At 36.0% G+C, this 14745-nt stretch overlaps 2 protein-coding genes across 3 annotated transcripts in view; both read left to right on the top strand.

Moving 5' to 3' along the window:
- LOC148371643 (lysophosphatidylcholine acyltransferase 1) overlaps positions 1-6538 on the top strand; it is a 28494-nt gene extending 21956 nt beyond the window's left edge. The window contains exons 10-14 of the mRNA XM_088326187.1: positions 1176-1301; positions 2511-2664; positions 2811-2909; positions 3276-3417; positions 3641-6538. Coding sequence (XP_088182313.1) covers positions 1176-1301; positions 2511-2664; positions 2811-2909; positions 3276-3417; positions 3641-3870 — 751 coding nt within the window. The 3' untranslated portion in view covers positions 3871-6538. The remainder of the gene's footprint in view (positions 1-1175; positions 1302-2510; positions 2665-2810; positions 2910-3275; positions 3418-3640) is intronic.
- Positions 6539-9166: 2628 nt separating this feature from the next.
- Positions 9167-14745, top strand: part of slc6a3 (solute carrier family 6 member 3) — a 33401-nt gene continuing 27822 nt past the window's right edge. For both annotated transcript variants that reach the window (XM_088326186.1, XM_088326185.1), the window contains exons 1-4: positions 9167-9417; positions 9992-10112; positions 13345-13549; positions 14493-14624. In XM_088326186.1, the coding sequence (XP_088182312.1) occupies positions 10023-10112; positions 13345-13549; positions 14493-14624 (427 nt within the window). In that variant the 5' untranslated portion in view covers positions 9167-9417; positions 9992-10022. The remainder of the gene's footprint in view (positions 9418-9991; positions 10113-13344; positions 13550-14492; positions 14625-14745) is intronic.

The following is a 14745-nucleotide window of genomic DNA, read 5'->3' as shown; positions in this document are numbered from 1 at the left end:
TTTTCTTTATAGTTTTAGTGTCTCCGCCAAATGTTTCACATTTTGTGTTTCGGCGCCAAATACTCATTTTGATGCTATTGAACATTTCAGGATCTACATATGCTACTGAAAAAGTTATATCAAAGTTATTTTAGGGGGCTAAACAAAACATAAGCCTAGCCTCTCAACGGACAGCGCATTTGTATTATCTGCTATATATTTCACATGTTTATTTTTTTATATTCTCACTGAGCATAGCAGTGAACTAAAATAAATGTATTTTTACAGCTGGGAAATTTCAAACACAATTATTTAGATTTGAATCTACAATGTCCTATCTCAAACAACAGGCTAAGCGTAAGGCTGGTAATAAATCTCATCAATTAGATTTATTTGATGTTATAATAATTGAATGAGAAAATTAGTTTCAAGGGTTTTAAAAGGGGCATATTGCACAGCCCTAGCTTTAAATATTGATCAACATAATTTGATTGTGTAATTTGTCATAGGTTCTTTGTTTGCATTTATTACTTTAGAACAGCTAACTAGAAATTACAGCTAAACTGTTAATACTATTAAAATATTCAATTGTTTTAAATAAAATGTAAGCACGTTGAGAATGAAAAGTTTGCAATGGTATCTTTATATCTTACGATAAGTTTTTTTTTTACATCGATACCAGTACATTTTCTGAAAAATAATTTGTGAGATATTGCTCAAAGTATTGAAATGCATACTAAAGCTGAAGAACTTTGAGGATTATATACAAGTTGTATTCTATGCTTGGTGCGGAAAAAATATGATAAATATCATTTGGATAATTCAAACAGTAGGATACATTAATAACTTTAAAACGATAGGGAGTTGCAGCACATTGACCATCATAAATGTGCAATTTTAGTTTAATATTTCTCGGAATGGCAGGTTAAGCATAGCTGTGCATCTGTGAGACTGTTTTTTTTTTTCTATTTATTTTATAGTGATCCTCCGAATGATTTTAAACATGAATGCATGCGTACAGGGATGAAAGTAAAGTAAATAATAAATACTGTAAACCTCAAAGTATTTACCCAAAATGTAAACATATTATACAATTCAACAACTTATTTTTGGCAGACATTGTATTACATTCAAACACTGCACCATTTTATGTATGTTTTCCATCGACTAACAAAATGCCATCTTTTTTAATGCAGAGCTCTCGGGGTCCCTATCACTGATTATTCATTTGAGGACTGCCAGCTGGCCATGGCAGAAGGCCTCCTGAGATTGCCAGTTGACACCTGTCTGCTGGAATTTTCCAGACTTGTCAGAAGACTAGGGTAAGGCCATATTAAATTGAACGTGGCAAAAAATTTACTGTTTTACTGCTTTATTACGTGTTTATCCTCGAGTGCCATGTCTAATCTAGAGTTTGACCAATTATTGGGCGGGCTGATCATCAGCACAGAATTTTGGTGAATTTAACGGATATCTGTATTTTTATTTATTTGACGGGCTGATTAGGTCCCAGATGCAGCTGACTCTCTCCCTTTCGCCTACTTCTCCCATCTCCTTGCTGCCCTCCTCGCTCCTTCTGATTTGATAAGCAACCGGGGCAAACCCACTGAAGCATGAACAAAAACAGAGCGGCGGCTCAGCTAACTTGCCCCGACATGCCTGTGTCCGTGATAGAAAACCATGTTCGTAAAAAACTTGTTTTAGAGAGGCGCGTTCAAGTGGAGATTGATATATGAGCTCTTATCATAAGTTTGTCAATCAAGCGTTTGTTTTAGTGAGAGAGCACGAAAAGGACGCTAAAGCGGAAGTGACTAGCTCCTTCCGTAGGATCTGGCTGTAAAACAAGAATGCCCACAATTTTTAATCTGCCAGCTTCGTTAAAATTTTGATGCGCTAATACTTTGTTAATTTAAGTCATGTTGGTTGTATTGACATTTTTTATTTATTTGTTTTAAAAAAAAAAAAAGAAAAAGAAACCGGTAGCTATTTATGCTTTCATGTATGAGTTGCTGCTAAGCCTAATTTTATTTCCTGCACTTTTAGTTTTTGCTTTTGGTTTAAGAGAAATATTAGTAATGTAGTGTTGAAAGTCAAATTTTTACTGCAAAAGTTTTCAGAGTGTTATTAAAGTTTAATTAGAATTTATAACATATATCATTTGTTTCTTTTGCATTATTTTTTACACCACTTTTTAAGCTTTTACAGCAAATGACTATCAGCTCCAAATATCAGTTATTGGCCTCAACTTAATATTAATATTCGGTATTAGTCCTGAAAAAGCCTTATTTGTCAATCCCTAGTCTAATTCCATTGTAATCAATGTTCACTATATTGTTATCAATGAAAATGAAGACATTTCCAATTTAAGTCATCCGTTTTGTTGCTGTTAAATAATAATAAAGCAACGCTCAAATTAGATATAAAATAGAGTTCTACTTATGAGCTTGAATGAGGTTATTTATTAATTTTTGGGGGGCGGCTGTCCCAGATTTTATTGGACACTATTAACGCTAAATATTTTTCTGTCACAGGCTTAAACCCCGAAACACTGAAAAGGTGCTGCTGGATTATGGAAACCAATGCAGAAAACTAGAAGGACAAAAACTGTCTTTTGATGACTTTTCACAATTCCTGGATATGCCCATGTCAGATATGTTACAAGATGTGTTTTCTCTTTTTGATGAGGTCAGCTTTCTCTTTAAGATATCCATTGTGCAATATTTATTTTGTTTGATCATTGTATTTAATAGCATTGCAAGTCAGAGTCAATGGTTCGGTAGCATGGTCACTGTGTTCTAATTTGTTCATTTGCGCTTCTTTTGCTCTTCTAGCATGAAGATAACAGCATGGATATCAGAGAATATGTGATCGCCTTATCTGTTGTATGCAGACCCTCCAATAGCCTGGAAACTCTGAAATTGGCCTTCAAGGTAAATTGTATTTTTAATTTCTAAGCGTTTTGATGATAAGGTTTTGTGCTGCTCAGAAAAACAGGTTTGGCATATATTCAAAAACAACATATAGATAAGTTATGGAAATAACTTCTTACCATCATTAATACATTTTTTGTTGGTAAAACTATTTGAATGTGAGGAATCAATGTAAATATTTAAAAAATTGGTCAACGGTTTAAGATAGATTTTCAAAATGTAGGCACATTTTTTGTTTTATGCATATATTTATTTTTCTTTTGTCTAAGAAATTTAAGTCAACTGTAGAACTGTAGCGCGAGTCGAATATGTCCAACAGTTAATTATTTTGAAGTAATACACAATGTAATTAATGTCATTGTTTAGATGTTTGAGGCCGAGGAGGATGGCGCGATCACAGAGGCAGAGTTGGCAGTTATTCTGAAGACTGCTTTGGGAGTGACTCACCTCGACGTCGCCTACTTGTTTTCTGCTATTGACAGTGAAGACACGGGGAAGATAACATTTGGTGAGAAAAGTAACCATCTTTGGCATTTTGGGAATGTGAACTCACACTTAGTGGTATTGTTATGCACTGGTTTCTTCTGCTTCAGCATCAAGTGAACGCATGGATTAAAATGTGCTTTTATGTATTGCAGAGTTCAAGAGATGACATACAATAAATTACCAAGTCCTTTTTTTGACTCGTTGTCTCCTGTTTTTGTCATGTTTCCCTCTTGTGACGCATGCAGAGAATTTCAAGAGCTTTGTGGAAGAACACATGGACTTTGCAGAGGAATACCTGTACCCTGAAAACACTGGCCTCGTCAGTGGCACCTGCCAACACCGACAAACAAAGTCAAGACTGTCTGTGGAAAACTCTCATACCACTGCCAATACCAAAATTACTAACGGCATCTGCCCCGATTTCAGCCCCAACGATCACGACAGCACAAGACACGGACTAAAGAAACACAATTGAAAGAGCTGGGGCTGCAGGAAGCAACAACTCTCCTGGTGAGAAGTTGTTTTGATGCATGATTTGTTTAGATGGTTGAGGTTTCTTTTTTTGTTTCTTGTAAGGGATTATATTTCTCTAACTAGAATTGAGATGTTTACCTTACCTTCTTTCTAGTATTCTGTCCAGACCATTTTATTAAGTAAAGTTCTACATGAAAGCAGCCCCCAACCTTTTGTATCGGGGAATGTCAGAAAGACCAGATACAATGCATAAATACTTGAAAGGCACTTATTAAAGTTCGGGGCTTTTTTCTCTCCCTCAGCTGCATTTCTGAACAGGCTGTGCATGTTTATAGCTAGGGAAAATCTAGCCTTGACAATGAAAAGTTACACATTTGGAAAGAGAATGACTCCAAAAATTAAGTTTTTGTGTTTTAAATGGTTGCTTCTCTTTAGCTAAAGAGGGGCATTTTGTGCAGTATTAAGAAATGGATACATGAAAGCGCACCTGAGTGTACCATTGACAATTGTACCAATTCGAGGTGTATTCGGGTGCCTTGAGTCAGTTACTTTTTTTTTAACGAGCTTATTAAATATTATATTTATACAATATATTTTATTTAGCTCAGGGCTCTGGAACACAAGTGACAAATAGACCTATATGATGTCATCCTATTTGTGCACGTCTTTACTGTTCTGCCTCCTTTCACAATATGTCTTTAATGACACAATGTGGACCAAAAATGTGTTTGGTGGTCATGTCACCTGTTATGTTTTTACCATCCCTTTTTCTTCGGTGGTGTCATGGCTTTAAAACGGTAAAATGGGGGTTGGGTGTGACTGTTCAAAACACGGCAGATTTTCTAAAAAACAATGCAATTCCAAATTCCCTTTTGCATTACTTTTTGACCATTTCTGTTCCATTCAGACCACGCATAGTGTTAATAACTTAAATATGCTGGAGGGTCTTATTTTTGTATGAAGTCTCACTTGAAAGGCCATTGAGTAAAGTAGACTGAAAGGATGATGCAATGAAGATCATTTTGCCCACTGCCCCAAAAATGAAAAGCATAGAAAATACAAAAGGGATGTTAAGGTTCACTGTATTTCAGGCAGAGTTACATAATCTGATTGTTTATAAGCAGAACCTCTTTTTCCTTTATATTATAGGATTGTTTGAAGACTGGTTATATTCGTTTGTTACTGCTTTCAGCTAAGCAATATATCACTTGTTTTCTCCGCCACGTTCCACTATGTATTTTTAATATTCTAAATGCAGGGCATTTTGAGAACCTTTCATATACGTAAAAGAATGTTATTTTTTTTACTGTCTACAATCTGACTTTTCCGCCGACTGTATTTAAAAAATGAGCCAAGTTTCTTTTCATCTGACACTAGAGTTAAACGCTGTATTTTTCGACAAGTGTTGCGTCTTTTATTTGACTTCTCAACTATGCTAGTTTGACTCCTCCCAACTTGAATGCATATTTTCTGGGGAAACAGATAGCCTTGAATATTATTTTTATGCTGGAGAAGAGAATGTATAGACAATCTTGTCACAATCAAAATAAAACTCCACCGAAATACTTTTTTTTTTTTTTTTTTTTTTTTGTCCTGCTTATTAAGACCACACTTGTTTGATCGTTTAATTGCAAGTGTACTAAAGTGTCAGGCCTTGAGGTGATTTGTGCACTGCATGACGGGTCTTAAGACACAAACATTATTTCAAATGAATGTTAATCTTGAATCACAAACATCTTATGAAGTCATCTGTTTCTTCAAAATATGTTTTTATTTTTGCTTGCACTTTAGGTTTCTTTTATTTGTAAAGAAAGTTCACATATAACGCATGTTACTTTTTCTATTAGCGATTGCATTTCAATTGTAAACTACAATAAAAAAGTCACCATTCCCTGTATATTGAGCCCAAATTCTGGCTAAATTACATAGCTAACAAATTCAACTGTATTCTCTGAACATTTACAGCATTAGAATGACTTTGCAAACTTGGAAACATCGAACAGATTTGAATGAATATGTGCTTGCATTCTAAAGGAAACAAATTTCTCTCAAGATGTGAAACAACCCTGGTTTATACGTTCGGAGAGGAGAAAAGACTCCACAAGGATTTGTCTCATTCAATGCTATCAATGGCTATCGACAAAAAATCTTTATTTTGCTGGCACTGAATGAGTTGACCTCGAATCGAATGTTCTAAAAACATCAAACTCCCTTTGTGTTTTTATTTATTTCATAATTATTGGGTCTCAAAAGTATGCTACAGTACTTCACAGTAGACCTTGTGTCACTACTTGTTTTTGCACTTGACAGTTCTAAAACCTGGCAGTTGAGTTTCAGCATTTTTCACCTTGTTTGTCATCAATAAGAAAAAAAACATGTATTTATGCTGCTTGCTAAACAACTTGTCTATCATGGAGCCGAAGACGAAAGATGCTGTGTACTCTTTTCAGAGCGATTGTCTTTCTGATGGTTCTCTCCTCACGGACTTGGACTTCCCTTTGTCGCTTGCCTGTATGTCACATGGTTTTCTATCCTGGAGTTTTGTTCTAGAAATGTGTTTTGATGAGCCATTATTACAAGATACTGTACTTTGCATTTGTCTTATAAGGACTTCTATGATGCAACTTGCTAATGTGACTCGGGTCCAATAAAAACAAAAATGAGCTTGACCTATGTTGTTGTTTTTTTTTTGTACAAAATATGTCTGAAATGAGATGAATGGGAATATGAAAATTGAGTTCTGCACAGAGTACAGCTAGGAAAACACCTCAGATACATGACACCCTACTAGGATTCTCAGCAGGTAATCTGAAAGTTGAAACAATGATCTGTTCAGAAATGGTTGCTCTGACCTCAATAGAGAAAGAATGTGTCCCCATTCCTTACAGTTGTGTCGCGTTTTACACAGTTCTGAATTGTTTATGGGTGAACAAGTGTAATTGAATCATTTTAAGGCATTCTTATTGCTAGAACTTTTATTTATCTGTCTTTTTTCCACCTGCCATTTTAATATCTCTTGTCCTTCTCCCTTTGCTGCGTGTTCTTCTCTCCCTTTCCTCTCTCCGGGTCACAGCTGTTGCATTTATGAAAACAACCCACTCGATAATAGTTGTTGTCTGAACCTTCGGGGAACACACCCTCCCACCGCGTCTTACATCGACCCAGTGATTTCTGATAAGAGGTGTGAGGCTTGATGGATGATTGTACTTTGAGGGTGTGTGGGTGCTTTGGTGCCAGTTTAGTGGCTGATTAATCATTGTGATTGGCTTGCAAGCAAAAGGTTGTCACTCTGGGCATTAAGATCATAAAGCGGTCCGTGGGGAGCTAGCAGATAGGGTTGTTTGGTGCATCTCTTGTTATGGTTTTACCAGAGATGGGTTAGGTCGAAGTGTCGTGGGGCTGCAGGTCAGATGGACATGCCAAATAAAAAGGGATACTTCCTTGGTCAAAAACACAAATCAACAAGGTCTGACGACAATTAAGTTTTTGTAAATATCAAAAAGTAAATCAAGAATGAATCGAATAAAAAAAGGATGAGCATTTTGTGCCAAAATGACCATTTGATTTCTTCCCAGTGCAGTTTCATAGCATTTGCAAAGGTAAGGAATGGCCTGCAGTCAAAACGTGTTGTCTATTAAGAAATATTAGCCTATTGTAAACCACAACATCTGACAACGAATAAACTAGATGTTTAAGAAACTTAAGTTTGAGATCAAGCCAGAATATGAAGAAACTTTAACACCAAAGCTCCAACAGTTGATGGTAAAGGTACATATGTCATTTGCAAATGTATCACTGACGCCTGAAAGACAGGCTTACTGAATGTGTTAATTCTTAGACTTTTAGTCAGACTTTTAAGTCGAAACTAAAAGTTCTGGATTTTTGCCTTCCAGGTATATGCCCAAATGTTCTGCATTTCAAAACTTTATAAGTTTAAGCTAATTGGTGTAATTGACTAATCAACATATTGATTTCCAAACATGTCTTTATGGCTTGTTATCGCTTCTAAAAGCTTAACTAATGATGGTCATATCTGATCAATGGGATCAAAATCAAGATGCCTCCAAGCCAAATTGACTGGATTGTTTTTATTAGAAGAAAAAAAAACATCACGATCTGCCAACTAATATATAACGAAATGTAAAGTACTGTAATCTCTCATTGTGGTTAATTAGATGTGACTGCTGCCATGATGCAATTTCTTCGAGTTCAAAACCTCTTTACCTCAGCACACAAGAAATGGGCACGTGCTTTTATGTTGTTGCATTTGCGCATGGTGCAGCTACGAAAGAATCACGACACCTTTATATGAACTTTAAAAGCATATTGCAACCACATTTAGTTATTAACTTTTTAATTGATAGAAAAAAAATATCGTTGTAAGGATTCACACGGCCACAATGTATCTGATAATAAAAAGTGGCATCGAGCCATCCCGTCTATTGATTCATTGCCCTGTACAATTCTAGACGTCAAATCCATCCATTATCTGCACCGCTTGTATACATTGGGGTCGCAGGGGTGCTGGAGCCCATCCTAGTCATCTTCGGGCAGTGGGCAGAGGACACCTTGGACTGGTCGCCAGTTAGTCGCAGGGCACACAGAGACAGACAACCATTCACTCGCTCATTCACAGTACACCCAGGGAAATTTTAGACCGGCCAACTAGCCTGACATACATGTTTTCGAAATGTGGGAGGGAACTGGAGTGCCCAGAGGAAAATCACGCAAGCACCCTGAACCTCTGCACTGTGAGGCTGCGCGCTAACCACCCAGCCACCGTAAAGTCACTATTACATGTATTTTCTATGTTCTTCAAGAAATGTAATTTTGACAACAGTTGAGCTTCCTTCATGAGGTAAGATTTGTTTCTTCATTTTAGTGTCGATTACAAATTACTACAAATACATAACTAATGGTGATATACAGGTAGGTTCTTTTTTTTAAATATCAGAACCTTTTGACTGTTATATAGAGGTTAAATGTTACATGTACTTTCAAGACTGTAATTTGCCAAATATTTTATATCAGAAAATTATTTTCACAAATGTGTCTGTTATTCTTTGTACACAATAATTGAAGAAAATTCAGTTTTAAAATCTCCAAATTTGCACTGAGGTAAGGTTGATGTCACTGGAAACTACAATTTCACTGACTTGGATGGTGACGACGAGGAATAGACATAGAAATAGGGATGGAAGGAGGGAGGGGTCAGAGGGACAGAGTGTTGGTGGGGGTTTTGTGGGGGTGTTGTTGATTGTTCCTCATATTTCAAGAGTGGTCCTGCAGACAGATCCCTGTCGCAGACCATACGGTAGTCAAAGAGGCTGCGTTTTGTCATTAATCTCTTTTTTTCTTGATTTGTCTCAAGACGCTTTGATCGCTGCAAAAAATATTGTACCTTTATGGGGTGGATTTTCCATATTTTTTAAATGACAACATATAAAGTTAAACTATCAATCTATATTTCGTGGAAAGTGAGGATCATCAACACATCTGATAGTTGGCAAACCAACTGAGGGAGATTATAACTTGTTACAGGTCTAAGGTAAGATTATTTTTCATATTTTATTTGTATATTCAAGCAATATTTTACTAACTTTTTTCCCAAAGTCTCCCGTTGTTGAAATATGACATTGGTATATTTGAATTATTTCAATCGGACTTTGTTTCACCAAATGTCAATATCTATTTTTAAAATGATATTTCCTCTCATTGTTTATCTAATGATCTATTTATTTTGAAGCAAATCCGAACTCTTTATCTGCAACGAATCAAGTTTATTACGGTTAAATGCTATCAAAATGGCAATCAACAAGTGTGGAGTGTAAACAGTGTGCAGCAACTGCTCTCTAGCTTTTGACATTTAACATGTTTGTCCTTTTCAACAACCCACCTGTTGCTTTTGGCATATTCCCATTAACCTCTTGATTTTTTATTCAAAGCCTGAAATAAAGTAATAACATACCCAGTGTGAATAAAAAAATACAGAGAACAATTCCAGGAACCGGTTTGCATCATGATAGATCCATTATTTATTTGTTTTTTAATGCAGAACAATATTCAAATTTGATTGTTTACATGTATTAATAATACCCTGTACGCCTTTCTTTCATTCGCAGATTAAATTACTTAAGCAAAGTACCCCAACTCATGCTGAAGGATAGAGTCCCGATCAGCCTGATGTCATCAGTTGTAGCACCAGAAAAAAAAAACCCTTCTAATGCTATGGGTCCCAAAGAGGTCAGTGCAGATATACCGTGTTTGTGTGTGTGTAACACTAAATGACTACTGTACGGTGATTGAAATGATTCAATTATTGTTCAAGAGCTTAATGTGCACTGCAAAAATCATATTTTTATCCCATTGTGAAGAAGGGTTGCTCATTTTGAAAATGTTTAAGTTATCACATCTAATATAAAGTTATTTGATCGCGTTTAGAAGTTTTTGTTTTTTTGAGTATGGCGAAAATAAGAAAAATCGTCTCATTTAGTTGATGGTAGATCATTTCGCTCACTTTATATTGATTCTAATCTGTGGAAAAAAAGTATTCTGTAATATGAGCAGAATTATCGACTATCATCTGAATAAGACAGCTTCGCTCAGTTAAATTATGTTTTTCTTATTTTTTCCGAGAAACAAGAAGAAATATCTTATCATTTTGCTTACTTTGAATATTTGTTTCTAATATCAGTAGAAATTAATATTTCCTAAAAGTGAGCAGAATTATTTGCCATCATCTAAATAATACATCTTTGTTAAATGTAAGGATGTGTTTTTTTTTATTTGAAAACCAAGATGAAATATATAAAAATGGGCAAAAATTCTTGTTTCTCTCAATGGGTATCAGAAAATGTTTATCACATTGTGCTTATGTAGAAAAAGGCCACTACCCTCCTTTGATGAAAATGGACCGTGCCAATTATCCCAAAATATATGACATAAATGTAAATCTGCAAAAGGGGTGTAAAATTAATGACCATTTTGATGCCAAATATTTTAGTAGTAGGTCATACAGTGATGCTAAATTGCATTGCAAGTTTTTGCATTTATGTTATTCAAAGATTTTCTTGGTGGGCATATTTTAGTCTATATTAATCTTAGTTTGTATTTGGATTTTTTTTTTAATATGTTACTTTATGCCTGACCATATTATTAATTAAAAAAATGTAACAATAATAATATTGATAATCTATTTTCTCTTTAATAAGAGAAATGTCTTCTAAGTTCGAGTTTAAAATATTGGTAAAAACAACTAAAGAATCCCAAAGTTAAAAAACATAATCTTCTAATTGGGCATTCTGTTTTTCTTGCAATGTGATTGTGGCGTGACTGCTGTAATGCAGGGGAAAAAAATAACATTGGATCATTAATAAAGTATTTAAAATAAATAAACATAGAGGAAATTGTGTACTATAGTCCAAACAACACTGTGCCAATATACTGGTCGTACGTGGTAACTCCTTTTTTTGATAGTTTTGAATTGTGTACGCGGTATAAAAATTTTGTACGGGAAAATAAGGTCTTCTTTTTGTTAAACCGATCTCGTCTCGCTCATTTTCTAGCTCATTTTTGCTCTAATCTCTAATCTGCTACATATAATAAGCAACACTAAATGTACTCTTTAAATTTAAATAAAACCAAAGTAATATTCTTTGGTAACTGCAAGGCAAATCAAGATTTAGAAGTAAAAACGAATGGTGCTGCAATAGACACTGCATCAGAAATTACGTTTTTATGGGTCATAATAGACAATAAATTAAGCTGGAAATTCACACATCAGACACATACAAACTAAGGTATCTAAAAGCATTTCAATAATTAATGAAGCCAAATTCCTTTTAAACTATAATGCATTGTATTTATTATATTGTTATCTGCCATACTTAACATATTGTGCAGAAGTCTGGGGCAATAATTACAAAAGTTCGCTACAGTCCCTTTTCATCCTCCCAAAGCGTGCAATTAGAACCATACACAGGGTAGGATATCGAGATCATACTATTATTTTATTCCCGCAGTCCAAATTATTAAAATTGGATGATTTAGTTTTTTTTTTTACTTCACAACCACTATTTTAGGTCCACATATAGAGCCAGAAAACATCAAAAAAAAATATTCACTTGGAAAGAGGGAAATTATAACTTAAGGAGCTGTAGTAAATTCAAAATCCCAAAGGTAAGAACCACCGGTAAAAGTATATGTGTGTCTGCGTGTAGAGTCAAACATTGGAACAATTTACAAGACGAGATCAAACAAGGTCCAAATATTCACGTGTTCAAATTTAAATACAAAAAAACATTACTTGCAGAATATGGAAATGAAGAGAATGGGGTATGAGTGATACGAGAGATTGGGAATAGTGCGTTTACAACTATGGTATATTTTGTTTGTTTGTTTGTTTGTACATGATTCAATTGTTTGTTTGTTTGTACATGATTCAAATTGAATCTTTTCTTCCGGCGCCGTCACGAATGGCAGCCACTCCAGCAGCTCCCGTGTTATTTTCGATTGTTCTCGATTGTTCTCAGCTCAGGGATGGTGCTGGAAATGTGAATTTCCCTTCGGGGATGAACAAAGTATCTATCTATCTATCTATCTATCTATCTATCTATCTATCTATGGTTAACTTTGTTTTTATTGTTGCTATTGTTATGTCATAACTGTTATTAGTAATATTATTCCTATTGTTGTTATAATCAATGGTGCCGCAGTGATTTTTGGTGACTACTGGCATTATGACGTTGAGGGATGGGTACCACGAAGATTAGAGTATAAAATATGTGACTATTGTTATATATATGTATATATATATATATATATATATATATATATATATATATATATATATATATATACCACAGCTATATCCCCCTAGTGGGAGGTGGCTAGAGTCATTTCCGACTCTTTATGGGAGATTGATTCAGAGGAGGGGATTCCCAGCCCCCTCGCTCAACCCAACTGAGGTGTTGGGAGTCATTAGGTGACCAAACCCCCCAATTCCAACCCCTAATGCTGAACGCCAAGCAGGGAGGCAACGGGTACCAATGTTTAAGTCTTAGGTATGACTCGGCCGAGGCTTGAACCACAACCTCCCAGTATGGGGGCGGGCGCAATACCCCCAAGGCCACCGAGCTGGTTTTTGTTATTATTATAATTATTGATATCTGACCTATGTAATATGTATATCCATGAGACTATATTATAATAGACACAAGAGGAGAAGATCTGTAAACAATGTATTTACTGCATGTGGGAAAAGAACTAAGATAGATGCTGTTTGTATTAATGGGTAAATTAAAGAATTGTATTCACGCTTTTTTTTTATTCTGCATGGTCTGTTTTGCTTTAGGTTTCGCGTTTTGTTTGTAAGGTTCATATTTGCTTAATCAGGGAAGTTGCAATCATTAACAGGGGAAGCAATTGGCTTAGGTTGACACATACACAATATACCTCAATATTTGAACCCTTCTAGGTGGAGCTGATCCTTGTGAAGGAACAGAACGGGGTCCAGTTCACATCCAGCACCCTTGTGACCCCCACCCAGACCAGCCCTAACGGGGAAAAGGAAAGAGAAACCTGGGGCAAGAAAATCGACTTCCTTCTCTCTGTAATCGGTTTTGCGGTGGATCTGGCTAACGTATGGAGGTTCCCTTACCTCTGCTACAAAAACGGAGGCGGTGAGTTCAGACCTGACGGATAAGATTGGTGGTTGGATGTGTATGTGGTTTGACAGTAATGCAACCACCTCTATTAAATAAATAGTTCAAGTGGAAATGACATTTGTGATTTTCTTGCTAGGGATTTACAAAAAAGGTGAAATGAAGGTGGAAGTTTCACATGCGTGAATTGAGAATTTCTGCCTATCGTGTCGTTTCTTTTCCACGATTCTTTCAACCCTTTCAAGAGATCAAAATAAGGATAAAAAAGCAACCCCAGCTGCTCTGAATAGATCAGCCGCAACAATTATGGTCACTAATTATGGCTGTTTAACATAGAGCTCTCATTAGGTTTAAAAGCTGTGGCCAAACTGGGAGCTTGTGCCCTGTTCTAAAGCAGTGGTTCTCAACTAGTGGGACCGGCCCCCCAGGGGGGCACAAGGCTTTGCCGAAGAGGAGCAATTGACATCAGGAACTTTTTTTATTTTTTACTATTTAGAATAAAGTGCATTGCACCTCCACTACATTAGGGGGTAGCAGCGCTCTTATTAGCATAGAGTGCTCTTTGTGGTAAAGCATCTGCTCTTTGCACTTACATGGCCAAGAAAATGAAGTGTAGACACCAAGTGTAGAGACAGGGATAAAGAGGAAAAGGAAAGTCTCCCATAAGCTAAGAAGAGGAAGTTTAACAAAGCATGTGTCGCAATCAGCTTCACTACGACCTACTGTGTTAGTAGACGAGGAAATATCGGTGTGCTGTCAAATAATATCATTACATCGAAATCACGCTGATAAGTCCTTTGAGTTTTTTTGGGGGGGAGCGAGAGGTTTTCTACTTCCGAGAGGGAGTTGACAGAAAATAATTGAGAAGACCTGTTTTAAAGGATGCTTTTTGCTGCTAAACATGAATCATTGACCTGTCGGGTTTGGAAATGTAACTAAAATATACATTTTGTGTGCACAGGTGCATTTTTAGTGCCATACCTTTTCTTCATGGTGATAGCAGGCATGCCCCTCTTTTATATGGAACTGGCTCTAGGACAGTACAACAGAGAGGGAGCAGCAGGAGTCTGGAAAATATGTCCCATATTTAAAGGTAGGTGAGTTGTTATTGACAGTGGGAGATGATTAGCATCACCTAGAGGGGGAATTAAATAATCCGTCTGTTAAACATTATTGTACAACAGAGCTCTCAAACTGAAATGGGGTTTACAATA

Source organism: Urocampus carinirostris, chromosome 2 (assembly GCF_059441175.1).
Source record: "Urocampus carinirostris isolate Australia breed hairy pipefish chromosome 2, RoL_Ucar_1.0, whole genome shotgun sequence".
In the NCBI taxonomy this organism is placed as follows: Eukaryota; Metazoa; Chordata; class Actinopteri; order Syngnathiformes; family Syngnathidae; genus Urocampus; species Urocampus carinirostris.
Note: the sequence above shows the minus strand (reverse complement) of the source record. Positions and strands in the feature narration are given on the sequence as shown.